This window comes from Acanthochromis polyacanthus, chromosome 13 (assembly GCF_021347895.1).
Source record: "Acanthochromis polyacanthus isolate Apoly-LR-REF ecotype Palm Island chromosome 13, KAUST_Apoly_ChrSc, whole genome shotgun sequence".
Lineage (NCBI taxonomy): Eukaryota > Metazoa > Chordata > Actinopteri > Pomacentridae > Acanthochromis > Acanthochromis polyacanthus.
In genome coordinates this window covers 6,704,248-6,727,279 of record NC_067125.1, presented here as the reverse complement: position 1 = coordinate 6,727,279, position 23,032 = coordinate 6,704,248, and the positions used below count along the sequence as shown (strand labels likewise).

The 23,032-nt window shown below is 43.5% G+C and overlaps 1 protein-coding gene across 1 annotated transcript in view; it reads left to right on the top strand.

Annotated features, from left to right (window-relative positions):
* LOC110965900 (pregnancy zone protein-like) overlaps positions 1-17,540 on the top strand; it is a 72,670-nt gene extending 55,130 nt beyond the window's left edge. The window contains 14 exon segments of the mRNA XM_051957539.1: positions 3,139-3,222; positions 6,231-6,407; positions 6,719-6,794; positions 9,797-9,953; positions 12,321-12,395; positions 12,743-12,905; positions 12,994-13,181; positions 14,612-14,824; positions 15,348-15,466; positions 16,049-16,139; positions 16,240-16,308; positions 16,396-16,501; positions 16,583-16,621; positions 16,759-17,540. Coding sequence (XP_051813499.1) covers positions 3,139-3,222; positions 6,231-6,407; positions 6,719-6,794; positions 9,797-9,953; positions 12,321-12,395; positions 12,743-12,905; positions 12,994-13,181; positions 14,612-14,824; positions 15,348-15,466; positions 16,049-16,139; positions 16,240-16,308; positions 16,396-16,501; positions 16,583-16,621; positions 16,759-16,778 — 1,577 coding nt within the window. The 3' untranslated portion in view covers positions 16,779-17,540.
* Positions 17,541-23,032: the final 5,492 nt, after the last annotated feature.

The window sequence follows — 23,032 nt, the reverse complement described above, 5'->3', positions numbered from 1 at the left end:
ATTAGACCTGTGGCCACATGTTTTGGACACTCGGGTGAGGAGAGGTGCAGAGCTGTCAACTGATCACCACCTGGTGGTGAGTTGGATCCAGTGGCGGGGAAGGCTGTCGGACAGACCTGGTCAACCCAAACGTGTAGTGAGGGTGAACTGGGAACATCTGGCAGAAGACCCTGTCCGTGGGGTAGGGCTGGGCGATAAATCAAATTAATTTGATTAATTCGTGTTTTTAAAACCTGATGATTTGAAAATTTGCCAAATCGTAAAATTGAGGCAAGCTTAAATATATAACAATACAGATTCTCCTTCTGCCTTTCACAATTTGTGCACTGGCATTTGCTTCCGCCTCTCATCTACTTCCGCCAAAACACTCACACCCCCGTCATGGCGGACACAACAGCAGACGAAGAGTTGGTCGCGAGAAAAGGGCCTCATGTTACATCGATTATATGGAAGTGGTTCGGCTTTGACAAGACTGACACAGAGCAAACTACAGTCATGTGCAAGGTTTGCAAAAGTACTGTGAAAACGAAGAGTAGCAGCACAACTAACCTCTTCCAGCACCTCCGGCAGAGGCAGCCTAAAGAATGGGAAGAGTGCTTGCAGCTACGGGAGTGCGGCAAACAGACTGCAAAGAAACAACAAAAATCGATTAAAATCGTAATCGTCCAAGATGACTAAAAAAAATCAAGATTTTATTTTTTGGCCATATCGCCCAGCCCTACCATGTGGTTTTCAATTTCCACCTCCGGAGGAGTTTCTCCTGCATCCCGGGGGAGGTTGGGGATGTGGAGTCTGAGTAGTCCATGCTCAAAGCCTTCATTGCAGAGGCGGCTGTTAGGAGCTGTGGCCTGAAGGTCACTGGTGCCTGTCGTGGCGGCAACCCAAGAACCCGGGGAAAGCTGTCAGGCTGAAGAAGGATGCCTTTCGGGCTTGGCTTGCTTGGGGGGTGTCCTGACGCAGTCGAAGGGTACCCTGTTGGCCAAAAGGGCGGCAGCTGCGTCAATCGCAGAAGCAAAAACTTGAGTGTGGGAGGAATTTGGGGAGGCTATGGAGAAGGACTTCCGGTTGGCCTCAGAGTGGTTCTGGCAAACCGTCCGACGCCTCAGGAAGGGGAGGTAGGGCTTTACTCAGACTGTGTACAGTTGGAGTGGAGAACTGCTGACCTACACTAGGGATATCGTTGGGCGGTGGAAAAAGCACTTTGAGGAACTCCTGAACCCCGTAAACATGTCCTCTGTGGGGGAGGCAGAGCCTGAAGACTCAGGGGAATCTTCGTCCATATCCATAGCAGAGGTCGCCAAGGTAGTTAAGAAGCTCCTTGGTGGCAAGGCACCAGGTGTGGACGAGATCTGCCCTGAGATGCTGAAAGCTCTGGACATGTTGGACTGTCTTGGCTGGCACGTCTCTACAATGTTGCATGGGCATCGGGTACAGTACCTGTGAAGTGGCAGACCGGGGTGGTGGTTCCCATTTTCAAAAAGAGGACCGTAGAGTGTGTGCCAACTACAGGGGTATCACACTTCTCAGCCTCCCTGGGAACGTTTACTCTTGGGTGCTGGAAGGGAGGCTCCGACTGATTGTGAACCTCGGATTCAGGAGGAACAATGCGGATTTCATCCCGGTCGTTGAACAGCAGACCAGCTCTTTACCTTTGCGGAGCTGCTGAGGGGGTCATGGGAGTTCAACCTGCCAGTCTTCATGTGTTTTGTGGATCTGGAGAAGGCCTACAACCGTGTCCCCCAAGGGGCTCTGTGGGGGGTATTATGGGAGTATGGGGTACCGGGCTCACTGATACGAGCCATTCTGTACCTGTACAACCAAAATGAGAGCTGTGTCTGCATACTTGGCACAAAGTCAAACCCATTTCCAGTGGGCGTTGGACTCCGCTAGGGCTGTCCCTTGTCTCCGATCCTGTTCCTGGTTTTCATGGATGGGATCTCAAGGCGCAGTCGGGGAGAGGAGGGTGTCTGGTTTGGGGATCTCAGGATCACATCTCTGCTTTTTGCAGATGATGTGGTTCTGTTGGCTTCCTCGGACCGTGACCTTCAGCAGCACTGGAGCGGTTTGCAGCCGAGTGTGAAGTGGCGGGGATGCGGATCAGCACCTCCAAGTCTGAGGCCATGGTCCTCTGCCGGAAACCGGTGGATTGCTCCCTTTGGGTTGTGGGGGGTTGCTTCCCCAAGTGAAGGAGTTCAAGTATCTCGGGATCTTGTTCACGAGTGATGGGAAAATGGAGCATGAGATGGACAGGCAGATTGGTGCAGCATCAGCAGTAATGTGGGCATTGTATCGAACTGTCGTAGTGAAGAGGGAGCTGAGCCGTAAGGCGAAGCTCTCAATTTACCAGTCCATCTATAGTCCAAACCTCACCTATGGCCATGAGCTCTGGATAGTGACAGAAAGAATGAGATCGTGTATAAAAGCAGCTATGTTGGGCTTCCTCCTTAGGGTGGCTGGGTTCAGCCTTAGAGATAAGGTGAGAAGCTCAGACATGTGGAGGGAGCTCAGAGTTGAGCTGCTGCTCCTTCATGTCGAAAGGATCCAGTTGAGGTGGTTTGACCCTCTGACTCGGATCCCTTCGGGAAGAGACTTCCTCTGGAGGTTTTCCGTGCACGTCCGTTTGGGAGGAGACCCCGAGGCAGACCCAGAATGCGCTGGAGGGATTATGTATCTTGTCTGGCCTAGGGATCCCCCAGTAAGAGCTGGAAAGCCTCGCGAGGGGAAGGATGTCTGAAGTGACCTGCTACACCTGCTGCCTCCACGACCCGGCCCCAGATAAGCGGAAGAAAATGGATTGATGGATGGCTATATAACGCCTGTCTATGGGTCACCCACTCAACCAGTTGAGCTACACAGACACCCTGACCTGTCACTACTTAGAGAAAGGAGACCCAAATGCTAGAAGTCTGAAGAGGTCCAGTACATTGTATGATTCATAAAAGTTCATTGAGAGGTTTATCACCTTCTTTTAGATGTAATTACTTTAAACATTTGTGATGATGCCCAGAGACCTCTCACTTTGTTTGCATCTAATTATCAGTATGGCTGTTTACAATTCATGATCCATTGGACTTTGTTTTATAACTGACTTGTATTGGAGCTTCTCTCTGTTTAATATTTGTCTCTGTCTTTACACAGGAAACACTTTGAAAGAGGAAACAGAGCTACAACTCCCTGGAAATGTAATTGAAGGATCTGCCCGCGCTTTAGTATCAGTCCTGGGTAAACTGAATTCATTTTACCTTGTTTAACCCGACCAACCTATGACAAGTTAAACAGGCTCCTAGAAGCCATCACTGCAATGAATTCCTGTAAAAATCCAATAGAAATGTACATTTTTTCCAAAATACTGTTAAATATTGTAAAACCTGATGTTTTCTTAGAGCTAAAAATAAGAATCAGAATTAACAGCTGGCTACTATATAATCTTATGATGTCGTTCATACAACAGGACGCAAAGAATAACTAAGAATATTATTCCAAACTTTACACTAATGCCTTTAAATAAGTTTTTTTCTATTAACTGCATTTTTTCTCTTGTTTTCTATATTCAGTAGAATGCACTTTGTCATGTTTTTTTTAACATCGTTAGCTTTAAATAAATTTTCCCAGTTCCTAAAAATTTAGCCTGCCTTCGCCCTTACTGTTCATAGTTTAAGTGTTTTAGAGGTACATGCATTTCATAGTTTGGATACACCTTCTGGTGCTACTCGGACACGTCATCGTCAGTGAAGAACCTTGGGTCATAGGATGTTTCGGGTCTCTAATCTTGTACACCCTCACCCGGGTGACCCAGCCGGGGGTGATCAGTCCCTGGCTTGTGTCCGAGTGGCGAGTTTCTCCACGGATTCCCACTACGGATCCACAGCCACTGTGAGGCCTTCTCTGTGGCCTTGAAGATGTTCCTGATGGCTCTCTTCAATTGCAATCCTTAAAATTCCAAGGAGTTTAAGGGCTGGCAGCAATGAGTGGCCAGTGAAGCCATGGCACCAGAGCTCGACTGGCTCACAACGGGCTTTCCAGCTGTTGTTCCAGAACTCTGTGCTAAGCTCTGCATGCTTAGTCCTCTTGCGCTCTTGGACCTCTTCGATCCTGTCTTCCCAGGGCACAGTCAGTTCCAGGATAACCACTTGCTTGGTGGATTCTGGCGTTAGTACCATGTCTGGGCGAAGTGAAGTGGTTGTGATGATGGCTGGGAATTTTAGCTGTCTTCCAAGGTCGACTTGAAGCTGTCAGTCACGAGTGGTGGTGAGGAGCCCCCTTCTAGAGCTAGGTTGATGGAGTTGTGCCTTCTGCCCTGCTCTAATGAAAGTGATTGACTGTTTGGGGGCTGCCTGGATCTTGCTGTTCTGGATTACTGTGCAGATAGAGTCCGCCAAAGCTTTTAAAACTTGGTCATGGCGCCAGCGGTACCGCCCCTCCTCTAGCGCTTTTGAGCAGCTGCTCAAGATGTGCTCCAGGGTGCCCCTTTTCTGGCACAGCTTGCACTCGGGAGTGTCTACCAAGGCCTGGGTGTGCAGGTTGGCCGGGCTTGGGAGGATGTCGTAAACTGATTGGACGAGAAACTTGATGCGTGATGGTTCTGCTTTCCAGAGCTCTGCCCAGGTGATTTTGTCGGAATGTGCATGCTTCCACCTGGTCCACGCTCCTTGTTTGGACATGCTTGCGATCTAGCTGTAGCTTTCTTCTTCCACCTCTGCTTGAATCTTGTCCTGGATCAGATGGCGCTTCCACAAGTCAGATCGTAACGTGGCTTCGGAAAACAACTCAGACTTGCTCTTCCCATTGCCATGGTGCCTACCAGTATTTAGTGCCTTAGTCGCCTTAATCATGCCTCAGCTTTAGTGACGGCTTCTTGAGCCTGCCACTTCCTTGTTTTAATAAAAAGTACGACCTTCATTAGTGGATCACTGGTACCAAAATGATCCAATACTCCAAATTTCTTATGGATTTTTAAGGAACCAATCAATTTTACGCTTTTAATGGCTTTTTAAGGATTTATTTAGTATTTTGGCTGAAACCTGAGAGCAATTCTTAATGCTATATTTCAAAAATGCAAGGGATGTCTGAAAACTTTTATCCACCACTGTATGTCAGTAATTCACAGTTAATAAATTTTAAAAGCCGAAAATTACCAGAATTTACAGGCAGCAGTTACAATAAATTAGTGTTGATTATAGTGGCGACACTATACAGGAGTCCCAAAAAATGTATACACACTTTAAATAATTGTAAACTAGATGTTTATTATAATTTGTTTAATTTTCAACATATGAAAGAATTTACAAACATCATTCTATTGTTTTGTCACCGCCTGTTCTCAAACTGATGTCCGTTCTGGTCCAGACACTGCTGACAGCACGAAGCGATGGAATAGCACACATCATACACAATTCCCTTGGGATTTGCGTGCATTCACGTTTAATGGTTGCTCTCAATTCAGTCACTGAATTGAGAGCAACCATGTCAAAAAAGTCATCTTGAAATAAACAATAGGCAAAGGATCTGTGGGATGATGAAGAAGCTGGAAGCAGGTGAGATCAGGTGGTGATCATGTCTTTCTGTACAAATCTCCCTTTTTTGTCCTCGAACTGTGACCGCAAAAAAATCCCCAGAAAAACAAACAAAAAAAAGCAACAGACATTCAGTCACTGAATTGAGAGCAACCATTGAACGTGAATGCACGCAAATCCCAAGGGAATTGCTTCATGATGTGTGCTATTCCATCACTTCATGTTGTCAGCAGTGTCTGGACCAGAACGGACATCAGTTTGAAAACAGGCGGTGACAAAACAATAGAATGATGTTTGTAAATTCTTTTACATGTTGAAAATTAAACGAATAATAAAAAACTAGTTTACAATTATTTGAAGCGTGTATACATTTTTTTTTGGGACACCCTGTATAAAAACACAGTGTCATTGGAAAGTCTAGTCACAATATGAACAGTAAACTTCATATTCTCCTCCCGTACTGAAATCTGATGTACACTGAATAATTATTAAAACAAATTACGATTATTACAATCATCATGGCGTATAGAGAAAATTACAAGTAATTCTGCGCATTTTTGTGCTCGACCAACTGTTTTTTCTGAATATGTTGACCTGTGTTAGACCACCTGTATGCTGGAGAATTTCCCTGAAAAATGCATTTCTCTAATCCATTTCAAATCACAGACTGGGTTAGTTTTATCTGCTTTGTCTGAGTGATTTGGCATTTTTGTACAGGTGACATCCTCGGCCGGGCCCTGCAGAACATAGATGGTCTTCTGAGAATGCCTTATGGATGTGGAGAACAGAACATGGCGCTCCTGGCCCCTAACATCTACATCCTTCAGTACCTAGAAAACACAAAGCAGCTGACTCCAGCCATCAGAGAGAAGGCTTCCAACTTCCTGACCAGTGGTGAGTCGGACAGTCAAATCTACCATGTGACAGTCCTATAACAGTGCTCATGATTCCAGTTAATGGCTACAGATGGTTCCAATCACTGCATTTCTCATTTGTGTTTGTTGAATGTCATTCCTCCTCGCTTTCCACTCATATCTTTTTGCTTTTCTTTTGTCAGCCAATGGCCCCAAATTGCCACCAGTTTTTCTGTACATCCCCAGACAACATAAACAAATCAGCTCAAATCCTACACTTATCAAAAATTCTGTTGTTTGGACAATGCATGTCAGTAATGTCCTAATTAGAGTGTTTCTCTTTTCACACAGGCTACCAGAGACAGCTAAACTACAAACATCAGGATGGTGCATACAGTACATTTGGTGCAGGAACAGGAAACACTTGGTGAGAAAACTGCTGATCAGTCATCCACATACATTACACACAAACGCACGCACGCACGCATGCACACACGCACGCACGCTATGGCGTCAGAATCGATTCTAAAAGCGTGCGCAGCTATCAGCTGCACGTGTCACACACGCGTGCTTTGACGCCTGTGCAGCAAACCGCGCCTGACGTGTAATCTAATTTCCCCATTGACTTATAATGGCCTCCCATTCATGCGCACGTTAACGTGTGATCATTGCTGCACGCCAGCAATGTGGGGGTGTGGCTGGCGATACCGCAAGCGGCTACAGCTGATTGCCGCTGCTTGGGACACACGTCTCAATTCTGATCACAGATGTATTAAAAATGACTCCCGAGACACACACGTTTTGCACACACTGTTGAAATCTGGCTGGCACAACCGTGTCCGACCAGTAGTGCAAACGCGGAAATGCCTGGCAGCAGCCGACCACGCGAGTTTGGTGTTGCGGTGACGGACTGGCTTGGCTCCATGCCAAATCAAATTTTCAAAATCGTCTGGCGGGCCAGGTATTATTCCTGACGGGCCAGTTTTGGCCCGCGGGCCGCCAGTTGCCGACCACTGCTGTAGAGGTTATGTTTCTGGAAAAGGTGCTGGGTACCATAGCCACACCACACAACCCTCTCCTCTCCTCTCCGAGTTGAGGGACCCGGCTTTGTCTGAGTCCAACAATGACTTTACTGGTTGAATTCCCCGCTGCTTGCTGGGCAGACCATAATGAATATATTGACGGGTTAGCTCAAGCCTGAGCCCTCTGATTGAGCTAGCTGGCCCCAGTTTGGTCTGGAAGCCCTGGAAGGCTTTATGCAGTGTTTTTCCCCTCTAGTGGAACATCTGATGTGTCAGCTATCTGAACTGCCACTGGATATGTGTTCTGTTGAGAGGTTTTGGCACTGTGCAAGTATGCTTGTAGTAGCAAACCAGTGAAATGTAAGCAGCTGTGACTATACTAATAGTAAATTATTGTGAAAGGTAAACTGTGAAATACTCCAAAAACATGAGAAAACAGTGGCTGTCTATGATTTTAGCATCAGTGCACCAGTTGTTGTGAATGTAAATGCATAATCCCAGTATTTTGCTTTTACTGGAGTCTTTATCTCGGTGCCAATGAAACACTGTTCTTCCTGCTAGTTCCATGGCAACATCAGGGATGAGTGAGTGAAGCCAAGTCTCCATTACAACCAGAATGCAACAGTCCTGTGTGAGTTTGTCTGTGGAGATTTGTAGTTTTAGTTCGTCCATTTTGCTGGTGATCGATCCACCATTCGTCAGAAAGATGCTTGGTAGTGGGACTTTGTATGGTTGTTTCCTTTGCCTTGCAAGTAGACCGGACTGGTATCCTCGCTTCTGCTTTGTGTCTTCACCACCTGCTGGGGTTGATAGCAATCCATGGAGAGCCTGGTGACCTTGCTATGTCTTCTGGTATATTGTACGAGTGCAGAAATTCACTTGGAACAGCCTGATTACACTGTAGACCTTTGATCAAAATAACGAAGAAAAGCTTTGAGCCGCTACAAAGACGCTTCTTGTTGTTGTTTGTCTTTTTACATCCTACATTTGCTACAGCAAATAGTACTAAGTCATGCACCACTGAAAAATACTAATGTCAGCGTAGATGTCTCCAGTTATGCTGAACAGTCGTGACAGCTCTACAGTGCATTACTTGAGTGAATGTATTTGTGCAATGCATGAAATAGCTTAACTTAAAACTTTAGGTATGCTTCATGTTCAATTCTCAAGGGACATACACTGTATTGCCAAAGGTATTGGAATATCCAACTTTACGTGCATAAACTTCAATGATATCCCATTCGAAATCCACAGGGTTTAGTACTGAGTTGGCCTACCCTTTGCAGCTATAACAGCCTCAACACTTATGGGAAGGATGTCCACAAGGTTTAAGAGTGTGTTTATGGGAATTTTGACCATTCTTCCAAGAGCTCATTTGTGAGGTCAGGCAATGATGTTGGATGAGAAGGCCTGGCTCTAGGTCTCCACTCTAATTCATCCCAAAGGTGTTTATCAGTTTGAGGTCAGGACATCTTTGCAGGCCAGTCAAGTTCCTCCACACCAGACTCTGCCATCCATGTCTTTATTGACTTTGCTTTGTGCACTGGTGCATAGTCATGTTGGAAGAGGAAGGGGTCATCCCCAAACTGTTAACACAAAGTTGGAAATTGTCCAAAATGTCTTGGTATGCTGAAGCATTAAGAGTTCCTTTCACTGGACTTGAGCCCCCTGAGAACAACCCCACACCATAATTCCACCCTCCATCACACTTGGCACAATGCAGTCCGACAAGTACCATTCTCTTGGCAACCGCCAAACCCAGACTTGTCCATTGGATTTCCAGACAGAGAAGCCTGATTTGTCACTCCAGAGAATATGTCTCCACTGCTCTAGAGTCCAGTGGCAGCTGCTTTCCACCATTACATCCAATGGTTTATAAGTCACTGTGTGATGTAAGACTTGGATGCAGCTACTCGCCCCATTCCATGAAGCTCTCTACCCACTGTTCTTCAGATAATCTGAAGTCCACACAAAGTCCGGAGGTCTGTAGCTACTGACTCTGCAGAAAGTTGGCAATTTCTATGCACTGTGTGCCTCAGCATCTGCTGATCCTGCTCTGTGATTTTATGTGACCTACCATTTCGTGGCTGAGCTGCTGTTGTTCCACATTTATTCGACAGTTGACAGTTGAATATTTAGTATTGAAAAAATTTCACAAATGGACTTATTGCACACATGGCAACCTATCACAATACCACACTTAAATTCACTGAGCTCCTGAGAGTGATTCATTCTTTCACAAATGTTTGTAGAAGCAGTCTGCATGTGTAGGTGATTACTTTTATGCATTTGTGGCCATGGAAGTTATTGGAACACCTGAATTCAATTTTTTGGAGGGGTGTCCCAATACTTTTGTCAGCATCATGTACGTCTGCACGTGTCTTTGTAACTTTATGTTTTTCCTTAGGTTGACTGCTTTTGTGTTGAGATCTTTTTCCAAAGCTAAATCATTCATCTACATCGATGACACAAAGATTGAACAGTCCAGGAAGTGGCTGGAATTGAAGCAACGAGAAAATGGTTGTGTTGAACAGTCGGGAAAACTCTTCCACAACAGAATGAAGGTAAGATGATGGTCCCTGTCGAGTTTGCACAGAACAGAAATGGAGATTTTCACAGAGTAACATCTTGCAGTAGAGGAACCTGAATCAGCTCCGATTTCATTCGTGGATCTATAGCAAATAACACCAGCCTGGATCACAATTACAACATGCAGGCAGTGATTTTCAGCATGAGCTGATTCCCTCTCAAGGTGTCTGTGTAGCAGTGTCGGCTGGCCCATAGGGGGCGCTGGGGCGCCGTCCCACCAGCTGTGGAGGGGATTCTTTTTTTTAAATTCTTTTTTAAATTTTTTTTTTAATCAGCTTCAGTTTTACTTAATAGTATGTGTGTGCCTACATGTATTTTAAATCATTTAAACAACATTAACACCAACCGACAACCGAATTTCCGCCGAACTACCGTATGTCATTCTCCCACGGGGCGCTCGGCAAAGTGCCCCTGACCTGCAGCTAAATAGCCAATCAGGTTATGGTTGCTAGGGGAAAATTACTGATAATTGGCCTATCGGCGTCGCCAATTTTAACGCCGATGGGGCACTGGAAACGTCGCCCCAACTGCTACGTAAAAAGCGTGAACGTTTATGATCGCTAGAGCTACTTGAGGAGCCAGCGATAGTTTTTTTTCGTAGTGCGACTCCCAGACTCCGTCCTACATCGGGAGGAAAAGAGGAGGGAGAAGATTCTTGTATTAATAAAACCTAGAGAGAGACAAACACATGCACACAGAAAAATAGACACACAGGAACAGAGACTCACAGAGGAACAGAGACACACAGGAGCAGAGACAGAGTGTCTTTTAAGTTTATTTTAATTCAATGGGCAGTATGTAATAAAAATATAGTTGTGGGTTGGTTGGTTGGTTCTCAATTCTTTGTATGTTACATTTTTATAGGAAATGTTCTCTTTCATTCTCTCTTCAAAAATAACTCAGCCCACATTGATAGCATAACGTCTAATATGTATGTAAATTGTTACTTCTTCTGTGAAACTGGAAACTGAAATTAAATTATTATTGTGGACCTGTAGTCATTTTCCGACTGTTCATTTGAATGCTTATGCTAGATTAGGCAGGGAAATCTGTTGGCACACCAGCCCCAACAAGATTTTTTTCACCAGCCGCCACTGCTGTGTAGATAGATGTTCAGTCGTCCAGGTCATCATGGTGATCCTAAGTGCTTCAGTAGAAGGCAACTGGACTTCATTTAGGTTCTTGAAGACATTTTACCTCCCATCCAAGACGGTTCCTCGGTTCTAACCAATGTATTTACAGAGGGACAGACCATCTGTGAAGTCATCCGTAGGTTTTCTGAGCGGTAGTTGCTAGAGGTACGGACCCGTACTTTCCATTTGCCAATCAGATGCGCGAGATCTGGTCATGTGACTCCCGGTAGACGCTGGAATACGGACCCGTGGCATCGGTACTACAGGTACGGACCCTATACCTGACCCGAACACTAACCCTAACCTTAACCTTTGCTTACCTTTCAACAGTTTGCAGTGGTTAGCAGCTTATTGACTCGCGAGACTCGCGTACGGGTCTGTATCTGTCTGGCAAATGGAAAGTGCCGTATCCGTAGCCCACAGGCTACGGGTACCGGTCCGTATCTGCAGACACTACCTTTCTGAGCAGCTGTTTTTAAGCTCAGTGTGGTGATTGCAGATGTTGCCGTCTTGGCCGTGGCTGACACCTCATAACTCCTGGCTAATTCAAACATGAGCAACTATGTGGAGTGTGAGTGGACCTGGTGTGTTCCATACAAATGTCTGTGGATTATGGACTGTCCAATGACTGCACCCCTTTGCTTTATATATTTTGACAATTATTACAAAAATAAATGGGTGAGTTATGGACAATAATCCTCTGTACTGATGTGAAGAATGGGGAGCATAAGTGAACGAGACCAAAACACTTTCAGAACCCGGCTGTAAAATGTTTATACTGCTATCAAAGTGGAGTAAACCTCCCCAAGTAGACATTTAAAAATGCAGATTTTGGTACATTTCATTTTTCAGCCCCAGAGGTTGCAGCTTGGATCTGATTCAGTGGTGAGGAGTCCCAGATATTTCTTGTCACTCCTACCTCACATGAGTCCAGGCTTGTAATGACCTGAGACCCAACATTCATCCAGTTGCCTTCTACTGAAGCAGTAAAGTTCGATTTTGCAGGTTTCACCTCTGTCAACACAACTTCTGACTGAGCATGCAACAGCTCTGCAGGACTCACAAAGTTATTGCAAGTCTCTATCATCTGTGAAACAAACTACTGTTTGCAATATGCATAGAAGCAGTGTTCAACATGACTTTTGGGATTAAGTCTTTGAAATCAGCAAATACACTGATGACAAAGTCAGCACGATGTTCTCTGTACAGGGCGGTGTGTCTGATGAGGTGACTCTCAGTGCATATGTCACTGCTGCCTTCTTGGAAATGAATGTGTCTGCAAAGGTGAGTAGACTCAAATAGTTTCTTTATATTGCTTGGAAACAACTTTAGAAGATTTAGACAAATCATCAGTTATTTTTTCCTTTTTTTTATTGAATCCTTTCAATCTATGGCTTCTTCCTGTTTCCTAAAATATTCATATTTACAGTCAGGAAATATTAAAGACACTGTTGATTGAGTAGTGTTTGCTTTTTTCACACATTTGGATTTACATTTGACTCTTTACTCTTTGGCTCAAGTTTCCTGGAATATGAGATTTAATTACCATAATCAAGCACAAAGTCAACACTTTAATTTACTACATCTCTGCCCTCAAAGGTTGAATTAAGTTTCCTTTTAATCTGTTAAAGAATCCTGTGGTGAAGAAGAGCCTGTCATGTCTCAAGGAGTCCATCGGTAATTTGAGCAACACCTACACCACAGCTCTGATGGCGTACGTCTTCACCCTGGCAGGAGACATGGAGACCCGTGGTCTCCTTCTGGATCACCTTGACAAGGTGTCAATCAAAGAAGGTAAAATATCCTCATGCAGGAAATCTTTCAGGCTTTGTTCCTGTGACTGGAACTTACTCTGTGTGTGTTTGTGGATGGTTGTTTTTAGGGGGTTTCCTGCACTGGTCTCAGAGATCAGCAGAAACATCAGCCTCTCTGTCTGTGGAGATCAGCTCCTATGTGCTGATGGCCAAACTCAGCGCCTCCCCGACTAATGAAGATCTGGGCTACGCCTCGGGCATCGTGAGGTGGTTGACGAGGCAGCAGAACTATTACGGAGGCTTCTCCTCCACACAGGTACTGCACAGCTTGAATGGCTAAAAGCAGGACTTTGATGTGGACAGAGTGTGAGACAAACATGATGAAAACCATGTTTATTCACCTGTCAGAGGCCAGCTGAGACCCAGAACAGAAGCTTTGCTGGTCCGTCTTCTGAAAACCAACTATCTCCAAAATGCCAACTTTTCTTGAGAAACTTCCTTGTTTAATGTAGCTCTCAGCTGATTAGTGATCTTTTACACATTTTACGTTATGAAATGGTAGATTTGTCTCAGCCTGCAAATGAATACTCTCACCTTTCCATTAATCAGAAATTGTATTGGTTTGACAGAACAGCGGAGTTACCTCATATCTTTTCTACTTGATGCATCCAGGACAACAGAAGTGTTCCAGACCATCTGTACAAACAAATCAGAGGACATTAACACTTCCAATATTTGAACTAGTTTGGTTAATTAGTAACATCTATCACATATTTATTTGTGTTTTTTACTGGTGTAGGGAAAATATTTGCTCCACTGGGTTCCAGTTGATCCTACACTGGAAAACACTTTAGTACAACAGCTGTTTTAAATGTGTTAAACCAATAACAATGACTTGAGCAGACTAGAGATATTTGAATCTGACGACATGAAAATTTTGTCTGCATTCCCAAAACTGATATGTGATCTGTGCTGCAGTACTTTGATGGAATAAATACTTTTTACATGTCTCACAATATGAGACTTGCTCTTATTGTCAGAGTTTGCTTGGAGTGGACCCAAACACAGACACTGATATGGACCAGAAGCTTGGTGACACGGTGTTTATTAACAATATGTGCAATAACTGGAGGAAATACTATAAACCAATCCAACAAGGTAGGCTAAACAAACCAGGGCAATGATCTAGGACAAATGAGAAAACAAGCAAACTAAACTAAAGGCCAAATTGACCAGAGAGACGTGAACACAGAAAACCAAAAACACTAAACTCACAGGAGAGCTACAAGGAATAAAAACTGACAAAACACACGGCACACTTAGCTGGCAGATTGGGCCTGGAATGGACTGGCAGGAAAACCTGAAGGTTAGTTGAGAGTCTGGAGGTTTTGGTCTGCATGGTAGTAGAAACAGGCAGTGGCTGGCCAAGGTGAAAGTAGAGGGGAAGACAGGGAACCAGACAGGACATGTGCAAAAGTTGACAATCTGGAAGAGTGAGTTGGAGCCAGGGTTTTATTGTGTGTGTGTGTGTGGTCATTTGTGGCAAGTGAGCCGGCCTCTGCTCGGGTGTTCACATTTACTGTTGATTCAGCAGCAGCTCACCAAGACCAGGAGGAGGGAAAGGAGAAGCAGAGACTGTCAGCAGATCAGGGGCTGGGGCAGGGATTCTGACACATCTACAGAGTTTCTATTTGTTTCAACTTACAGTGTTAATAGCAGCTGCTGATTTGTGTCTCTGTGTTGTAGGACACAGTGGTGGCTCTTCAGGCTCTGGCTCTCTACGCCACTCTGGTGTTCAGTCCTCAGGGTTCAAGCACAGTGAAAGTCCAGTCTCCCAGTGAACAGCTGACGTTTAACGTGAATCAGGACAACAGACTGCTCTACCAGGAGAGAATCCTGCAGGACGTGACTGGAAAGTTCAGCCTGGAGGTGGAGGGCACCGCATGTGTTTCAGTGCAGGTCAGTGAACAGTAGACTCATGTAGCCAAACCAATCCATACACTTTTTGGAGCAAAAGGGGCAAACAAATTTGAAACAAATTATTCGGTGATGAGATTATGTCAAATGTTTTGGGACACCCTGTACTTAACTGCCTCCGATTGTATAGAAGAGGCAATTCCCTCAACAAACCTAATTAATTTGTTGGTTGAACATAGTTTCATCAGAAGTTGTCATAACTCAACAATATTAATATACACAAGAACTATTTTCTTGTTGTTTTGTTTGACCCTGTTTTTTTGTTTTTACCCAGAACATCGTTTTCGTGTATAAATAACTGTTACTATGTTTTATTTTGTTTTGTTTTTGTTCAAAAGAAAAGCTCTGACTGTTTTTCTTCTTTCTGCTAGCAGCGGACAAAGGTGCATTTTCTAAATATTGAAGCTGAAGAATCCCCACTGAAATCTTCACCTCTGCTTCTCTGCTTAATGCTTTTGTTCACTGCTCACAAATCTCAAACTTTTCTTGGTTTCCTGCCTCCCAGATTTCTCATCTCTACAACATCCCACCTCCTGCTCAGTCCAGTGATTTCAGTGTGGAGACTACAACAGAGGTCAACTCCACTGGGGTCAGACCCAAGTTCATTCTGAAGCTCAAGGTCCAGTAAGTAGTCAAGAGGCAGGATACAGATGAGATGGAGGAATTTAGAATCTTCCAGTGTTTTGCCGATTCAAAGACTGTATAAATTTTCACCGGTCAATAGGGTTGTGGCCGCCAGGGGGGCATCGGTCCGAATGAAATACAAGGTGTTCCTTTTTTCTCTTTTATTAATTTGTAACAGAGGTTACACAGATGTGTCTCTATGTGTGGTTCTGTAAACAAGAAAAAAATAGAAAGAAGCCAACAATAAGTACACAACACTGCATAAGCATGCAACTATCATTATAAATGTAGACAAAGAGCATATTCAACCTTCCGGTAGAATGCACGCACGCAGAGAAAAATGACACCCAGTACCAAATATATGTCTGAACAATCCCAGCAAACATTCTCTTCTGAAACTTCCACAAACATGGAAAGAGAGTTCTCCTCTGCAGAGCAGCAGAGCACAGTGGCGTCTGATTGGCCAATGTCTTAATTCTCTGTTGAGCAGGTCTTTTCCTGTCGTTCTTCATCACAGCCAGTGAGCATCAGCAGGTGGATTTAAAAGCATAGTAGCATCACATTCTTGTGGTTCCATTACAGATACAACGGAAAGGAGAACAGTACAAACATGGTGATCCTGGAAATCCAAGTACTCTCTGGATTTGTCCCAGACTCAGAGTCTTTGAAAAAGGTGAGCTCTCACAGTGACTTTCACCTAAATAAAATTGTGGTGAGAATGTGGCATTTATTCTGACAGTGATGATGAGAATAAGAATATCATCTCCTCACAGCTCAAAGATGCCGTGCTGGTGGACCGTGTTGAACAAAAGAATGGTGGCGTTCAGGTGTACATTAGAGAGGTGGGAGAAATCCACAGTGGAGAAATCTACATGATGCTCTTTGAACTTGGTGCTGATTGTGTTGTCTGTTTTTTCTGTCCTCTTCAGTTAGCACAGAGCATACCCGTCTCCTACACCTTGGAGCTCAGAGAGGACATCCCAGTGCAGAACCTGAAGCCTGCTGTGGTCAAGATCTATGACTACTACGAGCCAAGTAAAACCGGCATTCCTAAACCACATTGAAATGTTTTGAACACATAGGCAATCTTTTACTAATACTTTTTCTTTTCCTCAGGTGACCATGCTGAGACAGAATATGCCTATCATCAGAAAGGTAACAAACTGAAATCACATCACATTTCTTTGAAAATTTGGAAAAGTGCGTAATTTTTTCCTTCAATGTTCAAATCATGTCTTCAGTTAACACTGAGAGATCTGTCTAAAGGTCTGTACACACTGTGTGATTTTCAGCCATCCCAGACGAAAGATAACAATCATGAGAGAACTGTGACACTAAACCCAAATAGGTGATTTGCAGCGACAGTGGCTAGACACATCAAAACAAATATTTGGGATTTAAACAAACAAGACAGCTTAGCAGAGTTGTGGCAGCAGAAGCCTTTTTGACGTGTCCTCCAGCTCGTACTACAGCCGGACAAAAAAAGACGAAGCATAGAAGAATGTAGCAGCGGAATTGCAGCTCCCAGGTTAATAACCTAACACTAGCTGCTAGCAAACACACACAAACACATAAGTGTCACGAGCTTGAGGGCTCCGTTGATGATTTCCATGTGATTGTAGGAGCTCCGTTTATGCTTCAGTTGTTTATTTTTCATGGATGGACGGTGCATGCTTGTGACGTTTTATTCTTGCGCATTCATGTCGACTCACATACATGGTAGGCTGTGATTCAGCTGCATTTTCATCATGCAATCTGCACAGAGCAAACTTCACGTCATACCCAAAGATTGTTAGATTCATGTCGTACAGTGTAGCAAGCTGTGAACTTATAACATTGATAAAATTGCACGGTGTGTAGAGGTCTTTATATGCATGCACTGCATTTTAAAAATCTATTTTAATTTTTAAAATTGAGTTCAAGCCAAGGACTAAGGTCATTCTTGAGTGAGTTATTTATTGTTACTTTCTATTCTTTTCTCTGCAGCTTGAGGAGAGACGTGGGATCAGTCCTGAAGTCATCACTGTATCCAGTACGATGTTAAAACCAGCATTTCATTAAAGATTCAATTTCAGTACATTGGATATCTCATTAACATGTACAAACAGTGTAACATAATTGGCTGTTAGTATTCTGTCAAAAACCCCACACAGTTGTGTAACTGCTGTTGGTGTTCAACATGAACTTCAAGCAAAATGAACAATAAACTTATATGAATGCTCTCCTAAACACTGGTCTCTGTTTCTCCACCATTTCATCTGCCAGTACAGTTTTACAATTTTGCAGTTCTTTGCTTGCTTGTGTATTTTATCCACCAGCCGGATACAAAGTTATGCAACTAAACTTGTGCTGTAGATTTTCAATATGCTTACAAAAGAAGAATGTCTTACTTTTTTAGATTAGTCAGTTAACAGAGTAACATATTAGCAAACAGTCATAGTCAATAGTAGCATGCTCTTTAACTGTTAAATCTTCCACAGTCAGGTCCGTGAATATTTGGACATTGACACAATGTTTGATTCTGTACACCACCACAATGGATTTCAAATGAAACATTAAGAATGTACTTTAAGTGCAGACTCAGCTTTAATTTGAGGGTATTTACATCCAAATCAGGTGAACGGTGTAAGAAATACATTATGTGCCCGCCATCTTTTTATGGGACCAAAAGTAATTGGACAAACTAGCATAATCATAATTAAAATTGTCACTTTTAATATTTGCTTGCAAATCCTTTGCAGTCAGTGACAGTCTGAAGTCTTGAACCCACAGACATCACCAGACACTGGGTTTGGTCGCTGGTGATGATCTGTAAGGCCTTTACTGCTGCTGTCTTCACTTCCTGCTTGTTCGTGGAGCATTGTTCCTTCAGTTTAAATAGCTAACAATAAGATTTGTTAAAAAATAACTTATTTAATACGAAAAAAGAAAAGACATGGGAGGTTATTTGGAAAGTACAGCTGGTTGTCTTGTTTTGTAGCATTTCTTGACAAAAAAAGTATTGACAGCTTTACCTGACCGGTTTTAAAAGACTTTCGAAAAAAGATTTTTCCACTTGTTGCAATATCATTGTAATCCACCATCAAACGCTGACATCGCCTGTACTTGTTGATCCTTGAATACAATGATTAGTAAAAATGACAATGATTATATAAAAATATACCAATGCAGAGGTTCAAAGTGTTGTCTGGAACATCAGTTCAGTACCTGTCCTGATGCGGAGCTTTTGGTCATGTGGCATTAACTCCATGTTGTCATGGAATGCTTTTGAGTCAATGAGTCTCATCTTTCAGAACCAATATGGAAAGAAAAAAAATCCTTAAAGTTCTTTTAAAAATAACAAACTGGAACGCCTACAATTCCATAACGAATTGGAAAATCCACCTGCTCATTAAGAATATATGAAATGATCAAAAACAGCCACTACATGGACCTTACCAGTGCACTATAAGCATGTATTTTTGTCCTACCAGTTCCCTGCATGTGATTATTCAACTGGCAGAAACTGATCAATCGTTTTTCCTGCATGATTTTCCTGACTGAATGCTTTGAAGCTGAGATGCTGTCTGTTGCTACAATTACATTCTGCCTTAGAAAGTTCACAGCCTGACTCTGAGATCAGGCTCAATCTGCTGCACCTGTGTGATTGAGCTCGGCTGTGTGTTGTTGCCAGTCAGCTGGGCGGGGATATAAGGAGGGATCTCCCAGCTGCTCAGTTGGTTGTGGGTAGGCGACCTGGAAGGTTTGACACCATCAGTCAGCCTTCTTTCCAGAAACCTAGTGATGGTGAAATCGAAGCTTCATGAAGCAATGAACCGCTTTGACACATCTGCTTCAAGAATGACACACTGCTTCGAAGCATTTGACACAACCAGAAGAGTCACATCTGCTGGTCCTGTGTCAGAACTGCATCTAAGTGGAAAAAACTGAAAAAGCCTCAGGACTGCTTGTCTCACACTGCTTTGTACTTGCAATAAATGTTTTAAAACGTTATATGTGTATGTTTGAGTGCATATATGTGTAATGTGTTTCTATGAATGAATGTGTGTTGTGTATGAGTGAATCTATGCGTATGTATCTGTGTGTTATTTAATGTATGAAATGCAACTAGATATATCTAAACTAAATTCTAACTAAATGTATACTCTCCCTAACTTCTCTCAAAATGACAAATGGCAAATGCACTAGCGGGATCTCCTCTCAAAAACCCGCAATTTGAGGAGTGAATCAGACCCCTATGCCTTTTAAGACCTGGACAGATTGAAATGTCCCACCCCTTCAAAGTTTGCGCGAAGCACCGCGACACGTGATGTGACGTAACGAGGCCTCGTTCTCGATAGTCACGTGATCGTGGGCGTGCTGAAGCAGGGATCGAAACACCGTCTCGGAACACTTTCGCTTCAAAAGCTCGGCACTGTGTCGAGCAAACTGGCTCGAGCGTAACATCACTACAGAAACCTAAATGTCTTTGTGTCATTAATGCCCAGAACCCAGCGCTTCTTTCTTTTTGTTTTAGAGAATGTTTTTTCTTTTGAGGGGTTTCAGTTTTTGTTTTTTCTACCACATTTGGTAGATTTAGTGGGGGATAGTGGTATTTAACCCTACCCTATCCCCTTTGAGAAAACCTTTTAGACCACAGACCCCATTTTCTGTTTGTTTGTGCAGTTTTTGTTCGTTTCACCCATGAATAACCTTAGTTTATTTAATTTGTCTGAGACCTGGGGGGAGGGGGTGAAACATAATAGCAGCGAACTTTAATGTTGCAATGTGTCTTTACAGGTAAGGTACAAGAGGTTTATTCCACTCTCTCCTTTAAAGACTGTAAAAATTACAAGACTGTTAAAGCAGCTGTCCTGAAGGCATATGAGTTAGTTCCTGAAGATTATCGTCAATGTTTCCGGGGCTGGCGGAAGACTTGTCCACATAAGGCTGCTGTGCTGGTTGATGAATATGTGTTAACACACAAGTGCATTTTTGGTGAGTGGCACCAGAGGGGCCAATCCCAGACAGCAGATTATTTATCCCCAAAGTTGCAACAGCATGGTAAAGGTAAAATTGGTTGGATGTGAAGGTTGCTGTTCGTCCGGCACTGACAGTGGAGGGAGTAGATATTATTTTGGGAAATGACCTGGCAGGAGCTAGTGTGTGGGCAGATGTGAGACCAGACAGGGTACAAACATCAGTGTCCATACAAACTTCAGACACTGGTGTTTCACTTCCTGATCCGAATGAGGTACTGGAACCTGACCAAGTAGGTTTGAGAATCTGTACTATGAAACCACAAGAGGTGGATGATCTAGAGCAAGTTGTATCTACAGTCTGTGCTGTAACTCATGCTATGACTGCTGCTTGTACTGTTAATGATGTGGATTCAGACAAGACTTGTGAGTTCAAACAGTTTGCATTTTCATTGCCAGCTGATCTTTGTGTTTCTCGTTCAGAGTTGATGAAAGAGCAAAGGGAGGACCCATCTCTGAAGGACTTGTATAGTCTGGCTTTGCCCATGTCTGAGGTTAGAAAAGCCAAGCAGGGATATTTTCTTCAGGATGACCTCTTGCTCAGGATGTGGACTCCTTATGGAGATGCATTCGCTAGTGATCCTGTTGTGCAAATTGTGCTGCCATCAAAATTTAGGACGTCAGTTATTCAGATGGCTCATGATAACGTTACGGGTCATATGGGCATGAAGAAAACATATTTTCAGGTGCTTCAGCATTTTTTCTGGCCCCGTTTGAAACATGTCTCTGGATTTATAAAGACGTGTCACACTTGTCAGGTTACAGGCAAACCTAGTCAAACTATAAAACCTGCTCCTTTGTATCCAATATCTGCAGTGAGTCAGCCCCTTCGAGCATTTTATCATTGACTGCGTGGGCCCTCTGCCCTGAACAAAATCAGGTTGCTCTTACATGTTAACGATAATGTCTCAGTCAACTCGCTATCCGGTTGCTTATCCACTACGTACCATAACAGCAAAATCTGTAGTCAAGGCCTTCAGACAGTTCATTTCTGTGTTTGGGATCCCCAAAATAATACAGACTGATCAGGGATCAAATTTTACATCTCGGTTGTTTAAACAAGTTCTACAACAACTCCGAGTACAGCACAACATGGCCTCAGAGTACCGTGCTCTTGAACGCTTTCATCAGCATTTAAAATCGTTGCTGCGTGCTTACTGCACAGAGTTGAAGGCAGACTGGGAGGAGGGTTCGCCGTGGTTGTTGTTGGCAGCTAGAGGGGTTGTTCAAGAAGGTACAGGATTTGGTCCCAATGAACTCGTTTTTGCACATACTGTCCGTGGTCCTTTGTCTGTGGTGTGTGATCAGTGGAAGCTGACAGACCCTCCACAGAATTTGATAACTTATGTCAATGGTTTCAGGCATAGACTGTGAGGCGGGAGAATTCGCAAAACAAAATCTACAAGTCTCCCAGAAGAAAATGAAATGGTTGTTTGACCGTAGAGCAGAGAGGCATGAATTTACTGCTGGTGACCAGGTTTTGGGGAGGCAGGCAGGCGGGCAATGATTGGAAAATGAAAATGGTGATGGATTACATGGGTTGGTTATCAAATGGAACGGACTGTTTGATATGATATAATGGTTTGTGTGATCTGTTTTGTGGCTAATACATGAGGACCTGTTCCTGTTCAGCTGGTTGCTGGTTGCTAGGAGCTGGGAGAGTGGCTCATTGGACATGATGGCTGACACCTGGGTTGGCTCCTATATAAACTGGTGTTTTAGCTGGAAATGGTGCTCATCCTCTATTTCCTCTTGGTTTCCCTGTGATCTGGTTTGTCTGATTTGTTTTGAGCTATTTTGTTCTCTCATACGCATAATCACACATCCATTCACTGCACCCACTACTGATGACCTGACTTCCCATGTCATGAGTCATCTCCATCTTTTGTCCTTCCTTTGAGCCAGGTTGTGACAATCCTGCAAATAAAAAGAATTGACTGCTTTGACAGGATGCTTTAGTGATTAAATGAATTCCCGAATTGATTTTAGGCAAAGTAATTCAATAATGTTTGAGTTTCATCACTTGAAAATACATAAATCTTTATGAAATATGAAGTTTTTTTGTCACACACACATACACACAATCTCCATTAAGGACTCCACTGGTGCAGATTTGCACACTGCAGTACCCACTAATGACCACTCGGGAAGCTGTCCGACACACACTTTGTGAAAAATCTGACTCCATGGGGTCCTTTTTTTTTTTTCAAAAAAATCACACGAGGCATATCAGGAGAACATTTTCTATTGATTGCAATGCTTGTGCCTGTGGGATCCAAAACGTGGGCCCCACAGGAAAAATTGGACCCAATGGGGGAAGTGATATGTCAGGTCATGGACCCCATCCGGACATAAAAACAAACAAACACACATTTACAAATAAAAATAACTAAATTGAATAAAATTAAATAAAAAAAACATTTTTGACATGGGGCACTTTTTCCCTGATGAAGTCTTCCAGGATCTTTGTAACCAGGTTCTCACTCAAAAAAGCGCCATGATTCCAGTTCTACACGGCAAAAACGAAAACTCGAAAGACTGCTTTTCT